This window comes from Equus asinus, chromosome 5, assembly GCF_041296235.1.
Source record: "Equus asinus isolate D_3611 breed Donkey chromosome 5, EquAss-T2T_v2, whole genome shotgun sequence".
Lineage (NCBI taxonomy): Eukaryota > Metazoa > Chordata > Mammalia > Perissodactyla > Equidae > Equus > Equus asinus.
In genome coordinates, this window is record NC_091794.1 from 59,696,914 (window position 1) to 59,723,295 (window position 26,382).

Here is a 26,382-nt window from a genome sequence, read left to right on the forward strand (position 1 = left end):
CGCCAGTTCAGATCCCGGGTGCAGACATGGCACTGCTTGGCATGCCGTGCTGAGGCAGGCATCCCACATATAAAGTAGAGGAAGATGGGCACGATGTTAGTTCAGGGCCAGTCTTCCTCAGCAAAAGGAGGAAGACTGGCGGCAGATGTTAGCTCAGGGCTAATCTTCCTCAACAAAAAGAAAAAGCTATGGTCTGGTTTAAGAATACCTAATCTATGAACATTTAAACTTAAAAATATTGATTACATAAAGTGATATCCACTCATTTGAAGAGTAGGAAATATTTCACTCATATCTGCTATTCGAAATTCAGCATAATTTGTTAGCGAGAAAATATTAAACAATGCCTTTTTCTGGGAATGTTGTTTCTGTTTTGGACTTTGATTTTAAAAACTAAATTAAGGGGCCAGCCCGGTGGCATAGTGGTTAAGTTCGCATGCTCCCCTTTGGTGACCCAGGGTTTGCCAGTTCGGATCCTGGGTGCAGACCTATACACCACTCATCAAGCCATGCTGTGGCAGCACCCCACATACAAAGTAGAGGATGATTGGCACAGATCTGAGCTCAGGGCCAATCTTCCTCACCAAAAAAACCAAAAGAACTGACCTTAAATTAATTTCAACATGCAAATCTTTTAAAGTATCTTAGTAATGCTGTGCAATGTGTATGGGATTTACTATATTAGTCTGCTAGGACTATCATAACAAAGTACCACAGAGTGGGTGGTTTAACCAACAGAAATTTATTTCCTCACAGTTCTAAAAGCTAGAAGTCTGACATCAAGCTGTCAGCTGGGCTGGTTTCTTCTGAGGGCCGTGAGGGACGAATCTATTCCAGGCCTCTCTCCTTGGCTCGTAGGTGGCTGTCCTCTCCCTGTGTCTTCACATCATCTTCCCTCTGTATGTGTCTGTTTCCAAATTTCCTCTTCTTATAGGAACACCAGTCATCTTGCATTAGAGCCCACCCACTTAAATTTAATTATTTCTTTAAGGACCCTACCTCCAAATACAGGTATATTCTGAGATACTGCGGGTTAGGACTTCAACATACGAATTTTTGGAGACACAACTTGGCTGATGATACTATATTTTAAAATCTTTATTGGCAGGGCTGGCCCCGTGGCCGAGTGGTTAAGTTCGCGTGCTCTGCTGTAGGCGGCCCAGTGTTTCGTTGGTTCGAATCCCGGGCGCGGACATGGCACTGCTCATCTAAACCACGCTGAGGCAGCGTCCCACATGCCACAACTAGAAGGACCCACAATGAAGAATATACAACTATGTACTGGGGGTCTTTGGGGAGAAAAAGGAAAAAAATAAAATCTTTAAAAAAAAATCTTTATTGGCATTACATTGTGATTATAAATATGTAAAAATAGATGAGCATGTGGAGAACTAGAACATAAAGTGAAAAAATGAAAACAATTGTGTTAGGATAGAGCAATTAAGAGTTTATCTTACTTCTTATAAAAATGTTTCAAGTTTTGTTTTACACCAACCCTTCAATTGAAGAACTATGCCATGCAGAATCAACTCACGCCATAAGGATATATCCATACAGATCACAAATAAAAGCTGGTATTTTTTTAAAAGTATTTGTTGTTTAAAATATTTATAATATTGTCAAAGTTTATAGCTAATATATGCTTTTAGCTTTTAGAATAAGTGTTATATAATTTTCTAGCTAATGCAAGTATAATTACTAGTATTAATCCTATACAATCAATTTCTTGGCCTTGATAAGATTTTCCTGTTGTTTTTTTTCCTGTCAGTTTACTCAAATGAACTTAAAATTGTATTAGATCATTACGTTTTTAGGAAACTTCTATAGCCTTATTGCCAAGGCATGCTGATGTTACAGTGTATGACTGTAAATTCACATGACTTTACAGTTTTATTACAATAATACAAAAAAATCCCAAAGACTAAATTTATTATTTAATGAAGGGATCATAAAACACTAGATTTCTTAAAAACTTTTTATTTTGAAATACTTACAGATTTACAAGAAGTTGCCAAGAAATGTATAGGGAGGTCTGACGCCACCTCCACTCCCCTTCCCCCATGCTGACATTTTGTATGATTACAGGATACTATCAAAACCAGAAAGTTAACATCGGTACACCCCCCAGAGCTAATTCAGATTTCACCTCATTTATGTACGTGTGCATGTGTTGTGTGTGTGTGTGTTTGTGGGTAGTTCTACGCAATTTTATCATGTGTGTAGCTTTGTGTAACTACCAACACAATCAAAATACAGGACTATTCTATCACCACAAAGCTGCCTTCCTCTACTCCTTTACAGACACATCTACTCCTAACCGCACCATCCCTGACCCTGGAAACCACTAATCTGCTCCTCATCTCTATATTTTATTGCAAGAGTGCTACGTAAACAGATTCATATAGTATTAACCTTTTGAGACTGGCTTTTCTGACTCACGTAGTTCCTTTCAGCATGCACTAATTGGTTCCCTGTTATTGTTGAGTAGTATTCCATGGTATGGATATAACACAGCTTGTCCTTCATCCACGGAAGAACATTTGGGCTGTTTCCACTTTTGGCTATTATGAATAAACCCGCTATGAACATTTATGTATAGGTTTTTGCATGAACATAGGTTTTCATTTCTCTGGGATAAATGTCCAAGAGTGCAATTACTGGGTCATGTGGTAAGGGCACCTTTGGTGTTAAAGGAAACTGCAAAATTATTTTCTAGAATGGCTGCACCAACTTCCATTCCTACCAGCAATGCTGGGTGATCGAGTTTCTCCAATCCTTGTCGACATTGGTATGTTCAATTAAAATTTTAGACATTCTAATAGATGTGTAGTAGTATTTCATTATGGTTATATTTGCATTTCCCTAATTGGCTAATGATGTTGAAAATTTTTCGTGTGTTTACTTGCCATCTATATATCCTCTTTGGTGAAGTCTCTGCTCATACATTTAGCCTATCTTCTAATTAAACTTTTTCTTTAAATGTAGAGTTTTGCGAGTTTCTTTTTATATATATTCTACATACAAGTCCTTTGTTTGATATGTGGTTTGCAAATATTTTCTCCCAGTCTGTAACTCATCTGTTCATCCCCTTAACAGGATCTTTCACAGAAAAAAGTTCTTAATTTTGTTGAGGTCCTATTCATCAATTTTCTATTTTATGTATCATGCTCTTAGTTCAAGCCTGAGAATCCTAGGTCCCAAAGATTTTCTAGTTTCATGTTTTACATTTAGGTCTGTGGTCCATTTTGAGTTAATTTTTTGTATAAGGTGTGAGGTTTAGGTGAAGGTTCATGTTTTTAAAAAAATTTTGCCTGTGCATATCCAATTACTCCAGCACTATTTGTTGAAAAGGCTAGGATATCCTTCCTCCATTGAATTTCTTGTGTATCTTTGTCAAAAATCCATTGGGCATATTTATGTGGGTCTCTCTGTCTCTCTTTATATAATTTTTTTTAATTTAAAACAAAAATACATATATATTTAGAGTAAAAGTGAAGGGTATTAATTTTGTTCCCTTATTTAGGGCTAAAAGCCCACCACAATGAAGACTTCCACGGGATAAATGAGAATTTAACACAACAGAAGGAACATGGACTTTAAAATAAAAAAGAATAAAATAATAAGAACATTTTGACTCCTTACAGTGCTAGGCACAATGTAGAGTGTGAGAGCGTGTGTCTGTGCGTGCATGCGCATACTTCCTCATTTTACCAATAAGGACTCAGAGGCGGAAGTTTCTTTCTAAGTAGTAGAGGCAGGAAGTGAACTTTGGCGCTCTGGCTCGAGAACCCTGCTCTTAGGATTCCTCCACATCTGTAAGTATTTAAGAATTGAAGCCCACAACACAGAGGCCAGTGCAGGCTGGCACAGACACACTGGCTGTGTGCCCTCCTCCAGGCCTGGCAGTCAGGTCTATAAAACGGCAAAGCTATCAAGGATCCCACATTCCCCTCCAGATTCTGCCTGATTTCTGCCTCAAGTTCTAATTACTGACTATGAGTAGAACTGGTTTAATAAACTTAAGTAAAGGCTGAATTAAATAGTCAAGACAACAAACTAGAAATAAGAAACATTAACAAGTTAAGCTTAAGAGAGTAACTGTTGAAAGTATTCTTCAACTATAATTCACATTAAGTCCTTATAATTTTTGCAAATACCAAATAAATTCAAATACAATTATAATATTTTAAAAGTTTTTAAAAGTGTGAAAAAGTTCATTTCACTATTTATACCAGCATTGTCCAATAAAAATATAATGCAAGCCATATCTACGCTTTCAAATTTTCTAGTAGCCACATTAAAAATGTAAAAAGAGGGGCTGGCCCCGTGGCCGAGTGGTTAAGTTCGCGCGCCCCGCTGCAGGCAGCCCAGTGTTTCGTTAGTTCGAATCCTGGGCGCGGACATGGCACTGCTCAGCAGACCACGCTGAGGCAGCGTCCCACATGCCACAACTAGAAGAACCTACAACGAAGAATACACAACTATGTACCAGGGGGCTTTGGGGAGAAAAAGGAAAAAATAAAATCTTTAAAAAAAAAAAAAGTAAAAAGAAATAGGTAAAATTACTTTTAATAGTGTATTTTATTTAACTCCACATATCGAAAATCTCACCATTCAACAAGAGCCTAGAGTCACATTTAAAGTGCTCAACAGCCGCGTGCCGTGGGTGGCTGCCATATTGGACAGCACAGGTCAATAGGTTTCCTGGGCTTTCGGCCATCCTTTTGTAACGATGTGATAGCTCCTCAAGCTTTTCAATACCTTTAAAAGCATTACACAATTTATCTTCTCTGAATCTAAATTTAAGACATAGAGTACTTACTTAAAATTCTATGTTGTAAAATTGGCATGTTTATATATTTACTAGAACTGCAGCTAAATTTCAAGTGTGTTCAAATTGATCAAAGAAACTGCAAAAAAGGCAAGCATCAGCACCTGTGGAGTACTGCACAGACTGGGGTTTGACTGCACTGATGACACTGAGTAAGGAGAAAGTTTTTAAAAAGAAGCAAAGATTCCCCACAATAATATATCCCCATCTGCTGTGTTCACTAAGCTCTTGCTTGGGAATTGAATATACTGTCCTAGTGCAGGTATCTCCATCTCTGAGCGTCTGCAATCACCACTGCGCAACTTCTAAATGAAGCTCCCGCTCCGCGGTGACAGTGACGTGATTTACTATAACGGGAAGTGTTAAAGTCAAGGGTTGAAAACTAACTCCTGTCTCCTCATGCTAGATAAAATGTAAAATGTGCTATTACTTAGAAACGAAAAACAAAATGGGCATACACCTTGACTCTTAAATTCCACTTTTAGGAATTAACTATGTTAAAGAAAAAATGAGACAAGATCACAGAAATGCACATGTAAAACTGTTCACTGAAGGCTTATTTATGAAAGTAGAAACTATGATCAACCTAAACGTCCACGAATAAAAACTAGTTAAATCAGTTAAGATACATTCCTATGAGACTCTATGTCAACATAGTTTTACACAGTTAGTTGGTGTAACTATATTTCCATGATATACTGAGTGTATATAACTATGCACAGAAAAAAATGGTTAGAAACTTCTACGTCAAAATGTTAATAGCGGACATCTCCATTTAATGAGACTGCAGACAACGTTCACTTCCTCCTTTGCTCTTTTTCTGACATTGAGGCTGTTTTATGTTTACGGCCATAAAAATCCCTAAGGGCATTTAAATTTGTGGTAAAAAAAGAATTATTAAGTTTTTGCATTTGCCTTCTTATAAGTTTGATAAACAACTTTCAAACTGGTTTTAAAAACCAGATTAAGAATTTTACTACTGATGGTAACCCATGGCTTCTAGGCAAGTGTTGCTCATAACCAAGGCCCTTCCTGTGTCCTTACTCCCTCTCCCCAGATTACAGAAGTAATACTTGAACATTACCAAAAATGTTCAGAAAATACTCAGAGGTTTAAAAAAGGAACACAAAGATTATCAGTAATCTCAGTATTAAAATTTTGTTGTACTTTGACTTCCATTTCCATTCCACAGTGGTCACTGAGCACCCACTATGTCACACACACAACTGTCTTAAAACACTAAGAATACAGATTGAGCAAAGCAGGAAAATTCCTGTCCTTGTGGAGATTACAGTCGAGTAAAAGGAGATGTCAGTCAACACATAAATCAGTTAACGGATAAGAATATTTCTGACAGTGATAAATGTTATTAAAAATAGAACAGATACATTTTTATTTTGTTGAACTTTTCTCAAGTAATTATTTCTGAAATGGCTTCAAGATTATAAAATGTGTGAATGTTTACAGGTACAAAAATGTCTGTATTTGACCTTATACTTGAATTCTAGTTTATCTTGCATAGAATAATAATTTTGAAAATCATTTCCTGTTGAACATTTGAAGACTTTACTACACTATAAAGAATAATTTGCAAAAGACAAGTGAAACTTCTTGAGTCTAAATAATGATTGATAACGTGGGAGTAAAGCTTAAAGAAACTGTTATTTTTAAAAGGAGAAGGGGCTAAAATTCTAGATGCTTTCAAAAAATATGTAAAATATAGAATAAAGGGATGTGTCATCAAAAAAAAATAGAACAGAAAAATAGGATAAGGAAAGACTCCTTTAACTAGGGTGGTCAGCAAAGGGCTCTCTGAGGAGGTGACATTTGCACTGACACAATCACAGAAAGAGCAGAAACTTGTGCTGGGAGACTCTTAGCCAATTTCCCCTTGGTTAACCTAAAGTTTCTCTCTCTGTCCATGTATCACACAGTCATGGCCACAGTCACACTCAGTGAGAATAAAGTGAGTGAGGTTTCTGAGGGACGAGTATTATTCCTTGATGCAGACGGGCTGTCAGTGCCTCCTTGCTTTTTCTGTCTCTGCCTGTGATCATGACCTATTGCAGTCTATGTGTTCTTATGTGGCTGACTTAAACTAACAATCCTAAAGTGGACAACTGGCTTAAAAGATTCCCAAAAAGAAATCATGGATTAGAGAAGATACTAAAAGCAACATAAATGAAAACAATAACTTGCAGAGCTGATGCTGCTTCTATTCTGGTATGACAGAGCTACCATTACTGACATTATGGGGTAAATATTCCATAAGAAGATGTGACAAGACACTGAAAAATGAGAAAATTATCAAGAAGACTATTTGAAACATAGATTAACATCATCTACACATCCCATTAAAATGGCTAAAATTAAAAAGACTGACAATACAAAGTGTTGACAAGGATGTGGAGCAACTAGAACTCTCATATGTTGCTGGTAGGAATTTGAAAGGAACAAGCACTTTAGAAAAATACTGAGTAGTTTCTTAAAAAGTTAAACATACTCTACCATGTGACCCAGCCATTCTACTCCTAGGTATTTATCAGAAAGACATAAAAGCATATATCCATAAAAAGATATACATGAATGTTCAAATAATCAAAATAATGAATGAAATAGAGTATATTTATATGATGAAAGACAATTCTGTAAAGCAAATCTATATTATAACTGTAGCAGACACTGTCAGGGCCATGTCTATATCCCTTTGACCTTTCAGCATTCTTCTACTGACTTCCAGCTCCCAGAATCTGCATCTCTGTGCTGGAAGAATCTTTTCCCAGGAAATGCAGACAGCAGCCTGCCCACCAAATGGCAGGTTAGAAGCGCCAAGGAATCCACACTGCCTGGGAACAGCCCTCAACCAATGACTCAGGAGTTGATGCCCAGCTCCCTCACTCTCAGAGTGGGGAATTCAAACCATTTCTCAGAGTTTCCTCACCATATGAAGCTCCAGTTGCCCACTGCAATAGTGCAAGCTTTGTTAGCTGCCTTTCCTCCCTATATCCAGGTTACTTTCACTTCCCAAATAAACTATCTGCACTCATATCTTTGATTCAGTGTCTGCTTCTGGAAGAAATAAGACACTTAACACATATGTAATATTTTATTTTTATTAACATCAATCTCAAAAACATCACTGACTAAAAAAAGCAAGTTCAAAGTATACCTACAAGTATGAAACCATCTGTGTAAAATTTAAAATCTTATGTAAAAATAATTAATATAATTCATGTTATACTATTCATCTGTATTTGTCTAAATTTAATTCTTAAAATTAGTTAAAAAGGATATTGTTATACACAGGAGCCAGCCTGGTGGCATAGTGGTTAAGTTTGTGCACCCTGCTTTGGTGGCCTGGGGTTCACCAATTTGGATCCTGGGTGCAGACCTACACAATGCTCATCAGGCCATGCTGTGGAGGCAGACCACATAGAACAATTAGAATGACCCACAACTAGGATATGCAACTATGTACTGTGGCTTTGGGGAGGGGAAAAAAAAGAGAAGATTGGCAACAGATGCTAGCTCAGGGCCAATCTTCTAAGATTGGCAACAGATGCTAGCTCAGGGCCAATCTTCCATAAAAAAAGAACACACAAATCTCAAATGTATCATTAGATGTTTTGCTAAATCCATCCACTGTGTAACCCAAACTCCTGTCAAAATAGCTCTACCATCACCACAGAGAGTGCTCCACACCCCTTTTCCAGTGAAGCCTCCCTCCAAGGTAAGTACTGATTTTTTCCCACAATAGGTTAGTTTTCCCTATTCTGGAACATCATATAAATGGAATCATGCAGTATGTATTATTTGCATAAGTCGACTTTCATACACGTATACATAATAAAGTATAAGCAATTTTATACTTTATAACATAAAACAGTTTTATGTTTCATAATAAACAAGGCAGCATATTTTTTGTGTTTATCCAAGTTACTGCATCATCTTCAGTTCTTTCTATATTCCATTGTTTCTTCAGTTCCTTTTTTTGATAATCCATTCTATTGATGTACTTCTGGGCTTTTTCCAGCTGAAGGCTATTTTGAATAAAGTTGCTGAATATTCTTATACATGTATTTTTGTGGACATATGTTTTCACTTTTTTGGGGGGGACAAATTCCAAAGAGAAGAATTTCAGAGCCATCAGATAGATGTACCTTTAGTTTTATTAAAAACCATCAGATCTTTTTTCAAAGTAGCTATAGCATTTTATACTCTCACCAGTTTGTATGAGAGTTTCAGTGGCTCTCCTTCCTCACCAACATTTGCTGTTGTCAATCTTTTTCATTTTAACCAATCTGGTGGGCATGTACTGGTGTCTCACTGTGGTATGAATTTGCATTTCCCTTATAACTGATAATGTTGAGCATGTTTTCATGTCCTTACTGGCCATTTGTATATCTTTCCTTATAAAGGGTTTGTTCCAATCTTTTGGCCATTTTGATTGGACTGTTTGTCCTTTTACTATTGACTTGTAGGTGTTCTTTATGTAACCTGGACAGCAGACCTTTGTCACATGTTTTTTGAATATTTTTGCTGTCTATGGCTAACCTATTCACTTTTTTTAGTGGCATCTTTTGATGAGCAGTTTTTAATTTTGATGAAGTCTAATTTGTCAATTTTTGTGCTTTTGTAGTTCTTTGTCCTATTCAAGAAATCCTCATTTACTACCAATTAATGAAGATATTTTCCTATGTTTCTTCTTTTATAGTTTGTTTTAATATTTAGCTCTATGATTTACCTTGAATTAATTTTTATGTATGATGTGACGCAGGAGTTGAGGTATATTTTCCCATTTTGGTATTCAGTTGTTCCAGCACAATTTGTTCAAAGACTTTCTTTTTTCCATTGGATTGTTTTGGTGCCTTTGTCAAAAGTGAAATGACCAGGGGCCGGCCCTGTGGTGTAGTGGTTAAGTTCACATGCTTTGCTTTGGTGGCCTGGGGTTCGCCGGTTAGGATCCTGGACGCAGACCTACACACCACTCATCAAGCCATGCTGCGGCAGCATTCCATGTAGAAGAACTAGAATGACCTACAACTAGGATATACAACTATGTACTAGGGCTTTGGGGAGAAAAAAAAAAAAGAACACTGAAAGCAAAACGATCATATAAATAGGGGTCATTTACCAGGCTCGTTTGTTCCATTGATCTATTGTTGATCCCTATGCCAGTCATACACTGATTTGATTACTGGGACTTTATACTAAATCTTAGAGTCGGGTAATGTTAATTCTCCATTGACTGAATACTTTTTAAAGAGTTACTTTTAAATTTGTTTATTAGTTTTTTTAGTTAGATCTTTCCGTATTTATCATTTAGTGGTTTCTCTAGGAATTATATATCCTTAATTTTTTAGTCAACACAGAATGCATACTGCACCACATCACATAGAAAACAAAGAAAGTGCAACCATATGGATCTATTTACCCCTTCCCTCTGTCCTTTATGCTCTAGTTTTCATATGTTAAATCAACATGCTTTATAAATCCACAATATTAAAATTCTTACTTTAAATGAGTATGAAATTGTTAAAAATTCAAAGGAAAAAAGAGTCTTTCATATTTACCCATATTTATCATTTATGGTGCATTTTAATCCTTCCTAAGAACCCTGAGGCTCTGTTCATTTTTTTTTGATATTTATCTCTCTTCTTCAACTTGAATAATTTCTATTGATCTATCATAAAGTTCACTGGCTTTAAATACAGATATTGTATTTTTCAATTCTTGAATTTCCAATTTTTAATAGTTTCTTGCTGGGATTTTCTATCTTTTCATTCATTATTAGCTTATTTTCCTTTATGTTGTTGAACAGAGCTAACAGCTGATTTGAAATTCTGGTCAGGTAATTATGTAATCTGGATCAACTCAGGGTTAGTCTCTATTGACTGTCTAGTCTTTGAGCATGCGCCATTTTCCTGCTTCTTCTCAGATTAAGTAATTTGGGGTTGGATCCTGAACATCATGGATGTTACATTATGGAGATTCTGGTTTCTGTTATATTCCTCTAAAGTATTGATCTTTTTGGTATTGTTTTGTTTTAACAAGCAGTTAACTTGGCTGAACTCCACTGTACAATCTGCCTCCTCTGGGGTAGACAGCAGGTGACATCAATCGCTGTAGCCTCAGGTGGGCTGCTGAGAGTCTTCCCTGTGCACATGTATTTCAGGGATAAGCCAGAGATTTGGGGAGGATTTACATGCAAAGTTTGAGCTCTCCTTTTCTGACTCTCTGGGATATCCTCTTTTCTGGGATATCCTCTCAATTCTTAGAGGTGGGAGCTGCCTTGATCTCTGCCTTCTAGTTTTCAAGTCAAAAAGACTACAGATTTCTGTCAGAGTTTTAGCTTCCCTTCATGGAACAGATTGTACCCTGACCTCAATCTAACAGTTTTAAATTAAAAAAAAAATCAAGGAATTCACCCCGGGCCATTCACTTCTTTCAATAAAAAAATTTTCACTTTTTTTAAAATCAGTTTTAGGCTCATAGCAAAATTAAGCAGAAAGTACAGAGAAGTCACATATACCTCTTGTCCCCACACATGCATGGCCTCCCCCACCATCAACATCTTGCACCAGAGTGGTATATTTGTTATAATCAATGAACCCACATTGACACATCATTATCACCCCAAATCCATAGTTTACATCAGGATTCATTCTTGGTGTTGTACATTCTATGGATTTGACAAATGTATAAAGACACATATCCACCATTATAGTATCAGACAAGATAGTTTCACTGCTCTCAAAATCCTCCATGCTCCACCTGCTCATTCTTCCTACCCACCTTAGCAACCACTGCTTTACAATTTCCATAGATTGATCTCTTCCAGAATGTCATGGAGTTGGAATCAGACAGCATGTACCCTTTTCAGATTGGCTTTTTTCAATTAGTAATATGCCTTCTTTCAATTTTTGACAGTCCCTCCATTATGTGCTTGGTTTTGGTCACTCTCCAGTGTTGTAAGATAGTTATTTTGTCCAGAATTTATAGTTGTTATTTGGAGGAAGTCTGATCTAAAGTGAGTTACTCAGCCATTAACAGAGGAAAAAGTTTAAAAATACAAATGGGTACATTTAACAGAAATAAGCAGACTTCTGGCCACAGCTCAAGATAGATATATCAGAGCTGACATTAGATCAGCCTATAATTATTGAATTTCAGGGTTAGACTAGATCTTAATGGCCATCTAGTCTACCAACCAATAACAGGTTTAAAAGTTAATCATAATTCCTATCACATAAGATAAAATATCATTATTTCATTACTTATGGTATACCATTTACCAAAAAAAATTACAATTATGTTCTAAATATATGTTACAAACCTGTCAAGGCTGTTTCACTTATGGATTTAATTTGTAGAAAAAGTTCTCCTTTCAGTGAAGTCCAGTTTTGAAAATTATCATATACTTCATTTTTAATACTGGTTAGCTCCCTTTTAGTAAAAGTAAGTAATGAAAGAGTCTTAGTCCAGAAATAGTTGTACTCCACCAATCTTCCACTGTCAAGCAGTAAAAAAAAAAAATCAGAATTTTTAAAAATAGCAAGAAAAATAACAAATATTTCTTTGAAAAAAATGCTTTCTTTGAAAAATGGTTTTAGAAAGACCATAAATCTACTGTCGAAATGGAGACAATTTTGAAAGAGAAAGGAGGTTCTATTTATATTACGCTGAGACAACAGATATAAACAGCATATCCCGGAAGCCTGAGGTAGGTGGTCACTCCAACTCATTTCGATTGTGTTATTATTTTAACTAGAGAGAAAGATAGCTATTTTCATACACATTTATTCCATTAATATTTTAAAATTAATTTTAACAGCAAATATTTAGTGAAGAAAATTAGGTCAAGAGTGAGTTTGTCCCAGAGTCTACATGAGAATCTCAGATCTTAGGCAGCCCCTCCTGCCTGCCCCTGTTCCTCCTGCAGGGTCAAACCTGGGCCGGTAAGAAACAAAACCTGTTAAGGTGACTGATCCGGTGCTTTTGTTTCATCAATGCCACAGCTCAAACTAATCACATATTTTTTGTCATCTCAATGACTTTTAATACTTCAGATGTCCTGGCTATAATTTACCTAATAACCAAGCAAGATACAGCCACAGATTCAGGAGTTATCAGCAAAAAGATGATGATAAAGCCATGGAAGTTAATTATTTGGTTAATATTAATCTCCCTCATGGAAGAAGGTAGTGGTCAGCATTTATGGCCTCAAATAAAGGCTGAACAGAGTCCATGGTATCTGGTATTAAGGGGGCCTTTTGTGATCTCAGAGAGAGGCATGAGGTAGGGAAGGACCGAGCAGTAAAGCAGAAATGAGAAAATAGCCAGTTATGTGGTACCAGCAATCAAGAACCTTGACTGAGGTAGCAGGGAGAGAAAGAGGAAGATGCAGAGTAGAATGGTTTGTTAGGATGGGAGACAACTGAGTGTGCACACAGCTGAGCAGACAGTACGAGGACAGTCACAGAGGCTAAAAACACACACAACATATGTGATCATTTCTTGTGCAAAGTCCTAGAAAGGACAGATGTAAAACCGAGGCTGAAAGATTAGTCTTCACCAGGGAGAAGAGTAGCATCATTCTGTGTGGTAATTAAGGTCCACCTGAGTGACCAGAAGCCAGGGGATGCCTTAATCAGCATGCAGATCTGGGAGCTAAGAGAGATGCTGATTTCAAAGGGCAAAGAAAGAGTCCAAATAGATCACTAAAGCAAGAGGGCCAACAGTGAGGATGGGAAGTCTGAATGTGCAGCCTGGAAGTGGTAAGACAGGGAGACAACAGCTATGAACCAAGTCAAGGTTAAGGGGCCGGCTGATGGGCCCAGTCTAAGGCTGCTCGGAGCACCGCATGTACATGGGGGTCAGGGCCTCGAGGGATATTTAACAGAAGAAAGGCTGGGTGTGGATGCAGGGGCCTCTGGAAGGAGAAAGGCAAGAAACAGAAAACTCAAGCTTGACAGTTAAGAGCAGATCCACATTTTGTGGGGCCTAAATCTTAGGTGATTGGTGATGGGTGCGGGAGGGCTTTCTTAAATAAAAAAAAATGACAACTGCAAAATTAGGTTTAAACGTGTGCAATTATTTATAGAATGAGAAAAATCATTACAAATAAAAATTTAAAGGTTGATGAATTCCATCAATATCACAAAATACAGGAAGACAATACAACTTTTTAATGAGTGACAGCTCTATAATACTTTTTTGCCTGCAATTTTTGGCTGCCTGCTCTACGAACACCTCTTCATCTGAGAACCATTTTATAATAATACCTTATATGCAGAGAAGGAAAGATTATACAGCCTTTCAGCCAGCATGGCCATGAGTTTTTCATTATCGATAACATAGAAAGATTCTTTCAGCTTCATAGCTCGTTATTGGTAATGCCATGGACATATTAAGCATTGTCAAATTTGAAAAAATCCTTATCAAATTTTTTTCATATATGAGCATAAGATTTTTGGCATTTCACGTTTTCTTGGAAAATGACTAATCTTAAATTGTCTTTGAAATGATAAAATTCATGAATCAGTTTATCTAACATGTCCTTGAAGTGGTATAATATGATTTTTATGTTATATTTATTAGTAGTTTTTGTCAAATCAGCAAGCAACTTAAATCTTTCTCCAATGTATTTAAATAATTAACTCCTCTTCACTGAATGGATTATGAAATAATCCAAGGGCTTTTATTTAAAATGTCTCTCTCTTGATATAATCTGAAAAAAATTGTTACAATTTGTTTCTTTATGCCAGAATAATTTCTATTGCTTAAATTGATCATCCTTATTGCTTTTATTCCATTTTTTAAAAAAATTCATATACATCCAAATTTTTAGTCTGTAATGTCTTGCTTGAGTTATTGAAGCATTCTAAAATGTCTTTCCAAGTGGCAGTTATAATGCTGTCTTCTCAACTCAGCTTTCCCTTACTCAGATTCCCCGAATGTCTGTGACTACTGCAAAAGCATACCAATATCAGAAGTGTGAGAGAGGGGAAATCAGGGTGGAAAGAGACAGAAGTTTTAACCAATTACAATTAAACCATCTTACTTTTGCCAGGGCCCTCCCAGAACCTTGGAAGGGGGTCCTGAGTGAGGGGTTCTGAAACTCAAGCATGATTTGATTCACAGTAAATCTGCCTGTGTTGATAACCTTAACTTTCTCTGTGAAATTAAGGCAAGAGGCACAGCTTCTGAGAGATCAGAGGCATAGGGGAGTCTAAGCAGAATAGTGAGGACTTAGAACAGTTTCGGAGGAACTGAGGGACTGGTGCTTACCAACCTGCAAGAGGTATGAAGAGGGTTTTAAGGGTAAATACAACCAAATGAGCAGAGGCAAAAGGAGGTGGAGTATTGGTAAAGTCCTCTATGCAGAAATATCCTCTTAGGTAGAAACACGCTCTATGTAGAAACTCCTAAAGAATACACAAACACACACACACACAAATACTAGAACTAATAAATGGGTTCATCAACGTCACAGGATCCATACACAAAAACCAATTTTATGTCTGAATACTAGCAATGACCAATCCTCAAAATAAAATTAAGAAAACAATCCCACTCATAATAACATCAAAAAGAATACTTAGAAATAAATGTAATAAAAGTTCAAGACTTGTACACTAAAACCAAAACACTTCTGAGGGAACACAGATTGAAAGATTCAATATTTTTAAAATGGCAATTCTCCCCAAATTGATCTATAGAGTCAATGCTATAACTATCAAAATGCTAGCAAGCAATTTTGCAGAAATTGTCAAGCTGATCCTAAAATTCATACAAAAGTGCAAGGGACCCAGAATGGCCAAAACAATCTTGAAAACAAAGAAATTTGGAGGACTTGCATTTCTTGATTTCAAGATTTACTACAAACTACAGTATTCAAAAGAGTGTGGTACTGACATAAGAACAGACATATAGATTAATGGAATAGGATAGAGAATCCAGAAATAATTCCCTACGTTCAGGGTGAATTGACTTCAGCTAAAGGCACCAAGGCAATTCCATAGAGAAGGAATCATTTTTTAACAAATGGTGCTAGAACAACTGGACATCTACATGAAAAAAGATGAATTTAGATTCTTACCTCATGTCCTTCACAAAAGTTAATTCAAAATGTATCATAGACCTAAATGTAAGAGCTAAAACTATAAAACTTTTAGAAGAAATTACAGGAGAAAATCCTTGTGACTCCTGGTTAGGTAGAGTTCTTAAATACATTATCAAAAGCACAAACCATAAAATAAAACATTGATAAATTGCACTTCACTAAAAACAACAACTTCCATTCTTCAAGACACCACTAAGAAAATGAAAAGACAAGCCACAGACTGAGAGAGAATATTTGCAAATCATACTTCAACTAAAGGACTTGTACCCAGAACATAGAAAGAACTCTTATAATCCTATGATAAGAAAACAAACCAACGAAAATTAGGCAAAATATTTTAATAGCTATTTCACCAAATAACCAAGCAAATGGAGATACTTAACATCATTAGTCATTTGGGAAACACAAATCAAAGCCACAATGAGATACCATTTCACACCCAATAGAAGGGCTACAATGAAAAGGACAAACAGTAGGAAGTATTGGCAAGAACACAGAGAAACTAGAATCCTCATTCCTTGTAGAAATGTAAAATGGTGCAGCCACTTTGTAAAATAGTTTGGCAGTTTCTTAAATATAAATTTACCATAGGATTCAGTAATTCCACACTTATCTACTCAAAAGAAATTAAACATAGATCCACACAAAGATTTGTACATGAACGTTGATAGCAGCATTATTCATAAGTGCCAAAAGTGGAAACAATCCAAACATCCATCAACTGGTAAATGTATAATAAAATGTGGTGTATCATACAATGGAATACTATTCAGCCACAAAAAGGAACAAAGAACTGATGCACGATACAACACGGATGAACTTCCAAAACAAAAGTGAGCAAAGTCAGATGCAAAAGACCACATTTTGTATGATTCCATATATCTGCAATGTCCAGAAAAACACAGATCTACAGAAACAAAAAGAAAATTAGTGGTTGCTTAGGACTGGTGGTGCGATTTACTGCAAAGGGCATGAGGATCTTTTTGCGGTGACTCAAATATTCTAAGCTTCGATGTGTTAAAGGCTGCACAACTCAGCAGGTTTACTAAAAATCATTACATTGCCCACTTAAAATGGGTGGATTTTGTAGTACGTAATTACATCTCAATAAAGCTGCTTAAAAAAAGATGTGAGGTGGGGCCGGCCCGGTGGCGCAGTGGTTAAGTTCACATGTTCCACTTCGGTGGCCCAGGGTTTGCTGGTTCGGATCCCAGGTGAGGACATGGCATCACTTGGCACATCATGCTGTGGTAGGTGTCCCATATAGAAAGTAGAGGAAGATGGGCATGGATGTTAGCTCAGGGCCAGTCTTCCTCAGCAAAAAGAGGAGGATTGGCAGCAGATGTTAGCTCAGGGCTAATCTTCCTCAAAAAAAAAAAAAAAAGATGTGAGGTGATAAACTATGGGATCAAGGCTAGAAAACAAAGTAAAGCCAGAAAATGATTGGGAAAATCAGAATCAATACTGGAAGCATTAAGGAAACTGAAGAGCTGAAGCGAAAGTGAGAGAGCCGGGAGGAGAGACCTGAGGAGCTGGCATCAAAAGCTTCAGAGATGATCGAGTCTGGATTAACAACTAAGAAAAATTAAAGGAGAAGTACTTTATATTTCAAACAATTTCTGAAAGGTTCACAACAGCAATCCTATAAAAGTAAACAATACTAAAGTATTTCAAGTATGGCTGTATTTGAAACACTGGATTTATACACAACTTTATATGAAGTGAAGTATACCTATATTCCACACTGTGTTTAGTGTCTATTTCTGCAGGTCTTCTAAAGTCAATTCCCATTCTGGAAAGACACTTTCTTCTGAACAGCAGACGAGCTGAGCAGTGAGGCATGCCACACCTGCTCCTGACCCCTCCCTTGCAAGAGACAGGCGGGGGCCATGTCAGGGCAAACAGAGAACACTTTCCCGGAGGAAGGGGACTGAGCCCAATGCAGTTAAACAAATGAGGGAACAATCTAGAAAGAGCAACGTGACTCAAAGTCCATGTTCACTGAGCTACCGAAAGTTCCTTTTGAGCTCCAGAGATAGAGATGACGACATCTGGGTAGTGAAAGCTCTGCTTCTTCTCTTTACCACTTGAAGAGAAATTATAACAAACTCCTTTTCTTTACCTACAGCAATCATTAAGTTTTATGTTCTAGTAGATAATTGTAAAATAATAAGACAGTCTAAAATCAGCTTTTAGCAATGCAACAAAATCTCTGAACTCTCCAACCTTTGGGTTGATTTTATTTCAAGACTGTCTTTTCCTATGCAATGCATCTACTAGCAAGAGCATGACTACAACCAGCAATTATTTTTATTTATCCATCACAAACTTTTATTTATTCCAAAATTGTTTTTAGTAACTGCTATTTTTTATATAAATCAGATCCCAGACTCCCAATTTTTGATCTTTTAGCTAAAAATAAACAAAAATCACAGATCTATTGAAAATATTTGAAAAAATAATCAATAAAAGTGTAATGCAAAATGACAAAATTAGAACATTGACTAAAAATAATATTTAAATATGTATATCTAAGTTTCTTCAAGAATTTAAAATACTACGAGTCACATGCCAAATGTGAATAATGCAGATTGACTCTACCAGTCCACACTATCCTGAAGCAGTGTTAATTACTTAATCTAGTCCTGGTCTAACTTTTAGCATTTAATCAATCCTGCCATCTGTGATGACATTCATGAATTAAAAAATGGGACTTCCTTAGCAGATCCGCGCCAAAGCTATTGCAGGAGCCAATACTGACCACTGATGGTCCCGACTAAAATGCAGGGTTGGGGTCACCTAGGTGGTATCCTGTTAGTTCAATACCAAATTTCCAGGAAAAAGTGGAGAATATTTCTGGTGACAAAAATTGTCATCTGTTTTGTGAGCAGACTCATTCATTCATTCAAAAATTGTATACTGAGCATCAGTTATGTGCAAGGCATTAATGAAAGGTAGATGGCCAGCAGGTTAGCATCAGAGAGCCTACAAAAAATTATTAGCCCAGATAATTTTTTTAACAGAAGAACGTTTTCAGTAATAACTAGTAGATTGGAAAAAAAATAACCTAACACTCAAAATATCCACTCAGCATATTCCTTTAGTCACCCTGAACCTGTGTCTCTTTGTAATGTTTACTTAGCTCCCTTTTCTAAAAACTAAGTTACTTGGAAAAGAATCATTGTTTCTGATATTCTCAATATATTCAACTCCAGTTTTAGAAAAGAAAATACACTTCCTAGTTTCTTTAGAACATCGGGTTTTACCTTTATGTATTATCAATCCTACGAAGATTATATTAACACCACTTATGTTGGAGATTTCTAAATGTAAGAGGTCTAAGAGAAAGTTTCCCTATTCCATTACTTTTCACGTCACTGGACCATTGGTCAGGGGATCAAATACACCAAGAAATACTGGTCAAGAGGAAAATGAATTACTGTGCTTTAATTCCCAATGTCACTGCAAGATAAGAACAAGGTGTTTGCCTGATTTAAACTTTATTGATATAACTATTCAGTGGAAATATTGGGTAAAAAAAAATAAGTGGGGGTGCTTGCTTCGGCAGCACATATACTAAAATTGGAACGATACAGAGAAGATTAGCATGGCCCCTGCGCAAGGATGACACGCAAATTCGTGAAGCGTTCCATATTTTTCTGGGGGGAGTTCCAGCGACCCAGCTCCATAGCCTAGGGGGAAACCCTACAGGCTCACAGCAGCCTCAGGGAAAGCCTCTGCACAGCACCAGTAGAAAGCACCCAGCCGGCAGCCACAAGGCTGGAAGACCCCGGGACAAAAGCAGCATAGCTAGGTGAACTAACCACAGACTGTAGAAGATGCCAATAGCTCTCCTGCAACCCATAGTGGACAAGTGAGATTTTGTGGGTGCTGACAGCAATGGAGCGACAAATATAAGTGATCCCACCCCTGGCCGCTGCAAAAGCCCATAACACTGTTGCAGACCCCAAGGAGGGAGCACATCTAGGTGGGCTGCAACAGTAGGCACCAGCAGCCTGAAGCCCCCCTGTGACGGCCCCCATGGCAGAGGAGGGAATCCAAAGGACCACTGTGACTACGAGGACGGGCCCAGGCCCAGTTAGCAACTGCGGACAGGGTTCCTGGTTGGTGCAGTATAAACAGCTGCTCCCCCACCACAGCAGCTGAAACAAGTGAAAGGAGCAACTAAACTCTATCTCCATGCGGAGGCACAAATCAACAACATCAAGCAATATGAAAAAATACATTAAATCTCCAGAACAGAAAGAAAATAACAAATACACAGAAAACAATCCCAAAGAAAATGAGATATATGACCTAAATGATGATGACTTCAAAACAGCCATCATTAAAATACTCAATGAGTTAAGAGAGAATTCTGACCGACAACTCAACGAGTTCAGGAGCTATGTCACAAAAGAGTTTGATATGATAAAGAAGAACCAAACAGAAATACTGGAAATGAAGAACACAATAGAGGAGATTAAGAAAAATCTAGATGCTCTGAACAGTAGGGCCGATAATATGGAGGAAAGAATTAGCAATTTGGAAGATGGCAATATAGAACTGCTGCAGGCAGAGGAGGAGAGAGAAGCAAGACTAAAAAGAAATGAAGAAACTCTCCGAGAATTATCAGACACAATTAGGAGATGCAACGTAAGGATTATAGGTATACCAGAGGGAGAAGAGAAGGAGAAAGGGGCAGAAAGCCTATTCAAAGAAATCATGGCTGAGAACTTCCCAAATCTGGTGAGAGAGATGGATCTTCAGGTTTCAGAAGCCAATAGATCTCCAAACTTTATCAATGCAAGAAGACCAACTCCACGGCATATAGTAGTGAAGCTAGCAAAAGTCAACGACAAGGAGAAAATACTAAGAACAGCCAGGCAAAAGAAACTAACCTACAAAGGAACCCCCATCAGGCTATCAGCAGATTTCTCAGCAGAAACTTTACAGGCTAGAAGAGAGTGGAATGATATATTCAAAAATCTGAAGGACAAAAATCTACAGCCGAGAATTCTCTACCCAGCGAAAATATCCTTCAAATACGATGGAGAAATAAAAACTTTGCCAGATAAACAAAAATTAAGGGAGTTCATTGCCACAAAACCTCCTCTTCAGGAAATCCTCAGGAAAACCCTCATTCCTGAAAAATCCAAAAAAGGAAAGGGGCTACAAAACCAAGAGCAGAGGAGATAAGTAGAAGGACAACAACAGAGAGTAGCAGCTCTTCATCAGAACAGATTAAACCATGGGATGAGAAACAAAGGAAATTGAAGAAACCAGAAAACAAGACACAAAATGGTAGTGGTAGGCCCCCACATCTCAATAATCACTCTAAATGTAAATGGATTGAACTCCCCAATCAAAAGACACAGAGTGGCAGGATGGATCAAAGAACAAGATCCAACAATATGCTGCCTCCAGGAAACACACCTCAGCCCCAAAGACAAACACAGACTCAGAGTGAAGGGATGGAGAACAATACTCCAAGCTAATAATGAACAAAAGAAAGCAGGTGTCGCTATACTAATATCAGACAAGGTAGATTTCAAAGCAAAACAGATAAAGAAAGACAAAGAGGGACAGTATATAATGATAAAAGGGACTCTCCACCAAGAAGACATAACACTTATAAATATATACGCACCCAACACAGGAGCACCAAAATTTGTAAAGCAACTCTTAATAGAACTAAAAGAAGACATCAACAGCAATACAATAATAGTAGGGGACCTCAACACACCATTAACACCAATGGACAGAACATCCAGACAGAAAATCAACAAGGAAATAATAGAATTAAATGAAAAATTAGACCAGATGGACTTAATAGATATATATAGAACACTTCATCCAAAAACAGCAGGTTACACATTCTTCTCAAGTGTACATGGAACATTCTCAAGGATTGACCATATTTTGGGAACCAAAGCAAACATCAATAAATACAAGAGAGTTGAAATAATATCAAGCATCTTTTCTGATCATAATGATATTAAACTAGAAATCAACTACAAGAAAAAAGCAGAGAAAGGTGCAAAAATGTGGAGACTAAACAACACGCTTCTGAACAAACAATGGATCATTAAAGAAATTAAAGAAGAAATCAAATTTTATCTGGAGACAAATGAAAATGAGAACACGACATACCAAATCATTTGGGATGCAGCAAAAGCAGTCCTAAGAGGGAAATTCATCGCAATACAGGCTCACCTCACTAAACAAGAAAAAGCTCACATAAGCAACCTCAAACGACACCTAACAGAACTAGAAAAAGAAGAACAAACAAAGCCCAGAGTCAGTAGAAGGAGGGAAATAATAAAAATAAGAGCAGAAATAAACGATATTGAAACAAAAAAGACAATAGAAAGGATCAATGAAACAAAGAGTTGGTTCTTCGAAAGAATTAACAAAATTGACAAACCCCTAGCCAGACTCACCAAGAAAAGAAGAGAGAAATCGCAAATTAATAAAATTAGGAATGAGAGAGGAGAAATCACAACAGATACCAATGAAATACAAGAGATCATAAGAGAATACTATGAAAAACTATATGCCAACAAATTGAACAACCTGGAAGAAATGGACAAATTCCTAGACTCCTACAATCTCCCCAAACTGAATCAGGAAGAAATGGAGAATCTGAATAGGCCAATCACAAGTAAGGAAATAGAAACGGTAATCAAAAACCTCCCCAAAAATAAGAGTCCAGGACCAGACGGCTTCTCTGGAGAATTCTACCAAACATTCAAAGAAGACTTAATACCTATTCTCCTCAAACTGTTCCAGAAAATTGAGAAAGATGGAGTACTCCCTAACACATTCGATGAAGCCAACATCACTCTGATCCCCAAACCTGACAAGGACAACACAAAGAAGGAGAACTACAGGCCGATATCACTGACGAACATAGATGCAAAAATCCTCAACAAAATTTTGGCAAACCGAATACAGCAATACATCAAAAAGATTATACACCATGATCAAGTGGGATTTATACCAGGGACACAGGGATGGTTCAACATCCGCAAGTCAATCAACGTGATACACTAGATCAGCAAAATGAAAAACAAAAACCACATGATCATCTCAATAGATGCAGAGAAAGCATTCGACAAGATCCAACACCCATTTATGATAAAAACCCTCAATAAAATGGGTATAGAAGGAAAGTACCTCAACATAATAAAGGCCATATATGACAGACCCACAGCCAACATCATACTCAATGGACAAAAACTGAAAGCCATCCCTCTGAGGACAGGAACAAGACAAGGGTGCCCACTTTCACCACTCCTATTCAACATAGTACTGGAGGTGCTGGCCAGAGCAATTTGGCAAGAAAAAGAAATAAAAGGAATCCAAATAGGTAACAAAGAAGTAAAACTCTCGCTGTTTGCAGACGACATGATCTTATATATAGAAAACCCCAAAGAATCCATAGAAAAACTATTAGAAATAATCAACAACTACAGCAAAGTAGCAGGGTATAAAATTAACGTGCATAAATCAGTAGCATTTCTATACACTAACAATGAACTAACAGAAAAAGAACTCAAGAACTCAATCCCATTCACAATCGCAACGAAAAGAATAAAATACCTTGGGATAAACTTAACCAAGGAAGTGAAGGATCTATACAATGAAAACTACAAGACTTTCTTGAAAGAAATTGACGATGACATAAAGAGATGGAAAGACATTCCATGCACATGGATTGGAAAAATAAACATAGTTAAAATGTCCATACTACCTAAAGCAATATACAGATTCAATGCTATCCCAATCAGAATCCCAAGAACATTCTTCACAGAAATTAAACAAACAATCCTAAAATTCATATGGGGCAAAAAAGACCGCGAATTGCTAAAGCAATCCTGAGCAAGAAAAACAAAGCCGGCAGAATCACAATCCCCGATTTCAAAACATACTACAAAGCTACAGTGATCAAAACAGCATGGTACTGGTACAAAAACAGGTCCACAGATCAATGGAACAGAATTGAAAGCCCAGAGATAAAACCACACATCTATGGACAGCTAATCTTTGACAAAGGAGCAGAGGGCCTACAATGGAGAAAAGAAAGTCTCTTCAACAAATGGTGCTGGGAAAACTGGACAGCCACATGCAAAAGATTGAAAATTGACCATTCTTTTTCACCACACACCAAAATAAACTCAAAATGGATCAAGACCTAAAGATTAGGCCTGAGACAATAAGTCTTTTGGAAGAGAATATAGGCAGTACACTCTTTGACATCAGTTTCAAAAGAATCTTTTCGGACACTATAACTCCTCAGTTGAGGGAAACAATAGAAAGAATAAACAAATGGGACTTCATCAGACTAAAGAGCTTCTTCAAGGCAAGGGAAAACAGGAGTGAAACAAAAAAACAGCTCACTAATTGGGAAAAAATATTTACAAGCCACTTATCCGACAAAGGGTTAATCTCCATAATATACAAAGAACTCACACTGCTTAACAACAAAAAAACAAACAACCCGATCAAAAAATGGGCAGAGGACATGAACAGACATTTCTCAAAAGAAGATATGAATATGGCCAATAGACACATGAAAAGATGTTCATCATCGCTAATCATCAGGGAAATGCAAATCAAAACTACACTAAGATATCACCTTACACCTGTTAGACTGGCAAAAACATCCAAAACCAAGAGCGACAAATGTTGGAGAGGTTGTGGAGAAAAAGGAACCCTCATACACTGTTGGTGGGAATGCAAACTGGTACAGCCACTATGGAAAACAGTATGGAGATTTCTCAAAAAGTTAAAAATAGAAATACCCTATGACCCAGCCATCCCATTACTGGGTATCTATCCTAAAAACCTGATATCAGAAATCTCAAGAGTCCGTTGCACCCCTATGTTCATCGCAGCATTATTTACAATAGCCAAGACGTGGAACCAGCCTACATGCCCAGAAACTGATGATTGGATAAAGAAGATGTGGTATATATACACAATGGAATACTACTCAGCCATAAAAAAAGACAAAATTGGCCCATTCACAACAACGTGGATGGACCTCGAGGGTATTATGTTAAGCGAAATAAGCCAGTCAGAGAAAGACGAACTCTATATGACTCCACTCATAGGTGGAAGTTAGTATATTGATAAGGAGATCAGATGGGTGGTTACCAGGGAAAAGGGGGGGTGGGGGGAGGGCACAAAGGGGGAAGTGGTGTACCCACAACATGACTAACAAAAATGTACAACTGAAATATCACAAGGTTGTAATCTATCATAACATTAATAAAAAAAATAAAAAAAAATAAGTGGGGGGTGGCCAGGTGGCAGAGTGGTTAAGTTTGTATACTCTGCTTCAGTGGCCCAGGGTTCGAGGGTTCAGATCCTGGGCGTGGACATACATACTGCTCATCAGGCCATGCTGTGGCAGCATCCCACATACAAAGTAGAGGAAGAGTGGCAACAGATGTTAGCTCAGGGTCAATCTTCCTCACCAAAAAAAAAAAAGCGAAGTTATTTCCATCTTTTTCAACCACACTGAATATAGAAACTACATTACTAAATTTATTAATCTCATTTGAGCTTTATTCAGTCTTTGATTATTCACTTATTTTCCCCTGGTCTCTTTAATATGTAGAGAGTCTACTAAAATAACAGATCTCCCTTTGACTAAATATGATACTCTTAAGCTGTGCAGAAGCAGAAGTTAAACATCTTAAGCCTGACTTAGTAAAAAAATCAAACACATAATTCTGTATTCTAGAGTTGCTGTATAATTTCACAAAATGGAGGTGAAATGTTTCACTGTATGTATGTTTCTTGAAGGTAAGAGGATACAAGACAACATGAAGAAAGACTGAAACCTCCATCATTTTAACATGCTTTTTTTGTATGCTTTTTTTTGGTGAGGAAGATTGGCTCTGAGCTAACATCTGTTGCCAATCTCCCTCTTTTTTCTTCTCCCCAAAGACTCAAGACATAGTTCTATATCCTAGTTCTAAGTCCTTCCAGTTCTTCTATGTGGGATGTCACCACAGCACAGCCTGACTAGTACAAGTGGTGTTAGGTCTGCGCCCAGGATCCAAACTGGCGAACCCCAGGCCACCAAAGGAAAGCAGGCAAACTTAACCACTATGCCACCGGGCAAGGCCCCTAAAGTGCTCTTAACAAAATCATGTTGTTTATATAAAGCACTGTTTTAAATATCACAACCATCATTTTAAAGTACTCTTAATAAAGATTAATTATATATTCTTTGGTACAACAACTTATGTTTCTTACTTCCCTGATTATTCTCACCCAGTTCTGGTAACATAGTAGGCAGTGATAAATATTCCTCTATTGATTAACTCTAAAGGATGGAAAAGATATAAAATCCTGGGGTATTCTCTCTTTTTCATGTAGTGGTTGCCTACTGTTTTGTCCGCCCAGTATA

At 37.2% G+C, this 26,382-nt stretch overlaps 1 protein-coding gene and 1 non-coding gene across 5 annotated transcripts in view; one reads left to right on the top strand and one right to left on the bottom strand.

Moving 5' to 3' along the window:
* Positions 1-26,382, bottom strand: part of LEKR1 (leucine, glutamate and lysine rich 1) — a 189,814-nt gene that overhangs the window by 93,498 nt on the left and 69,934 nt on the right. For 3 of the 4 annotated variants that reach the window (XM_070509609.1, XM_070509607.1, XM_070509608.1), the window contains one exon: positions 12,168-12,343. The exons of the other annotated variant lie outside the window; for it this stretch is intronic. In XM_070509609.1, coding sequence (XP_070365710.1) covers positions 12,168-12,343 — 176 coding nt within the window. The remainder of the gene's footprint in view (positions 1-12,167; positions 12,344-26,382) is intronic. 4 annotated transcript variants of the gene reach the window in all.
* On the top strand, positions 19,509-19,615 carry LOC123286167 (U6 spliceosomal RNA). The gene has a single exon (XR_006528439.2). It is a non-coding gene; the product is annotated as a U6 spliceosomal RNA (small nuclear RNA).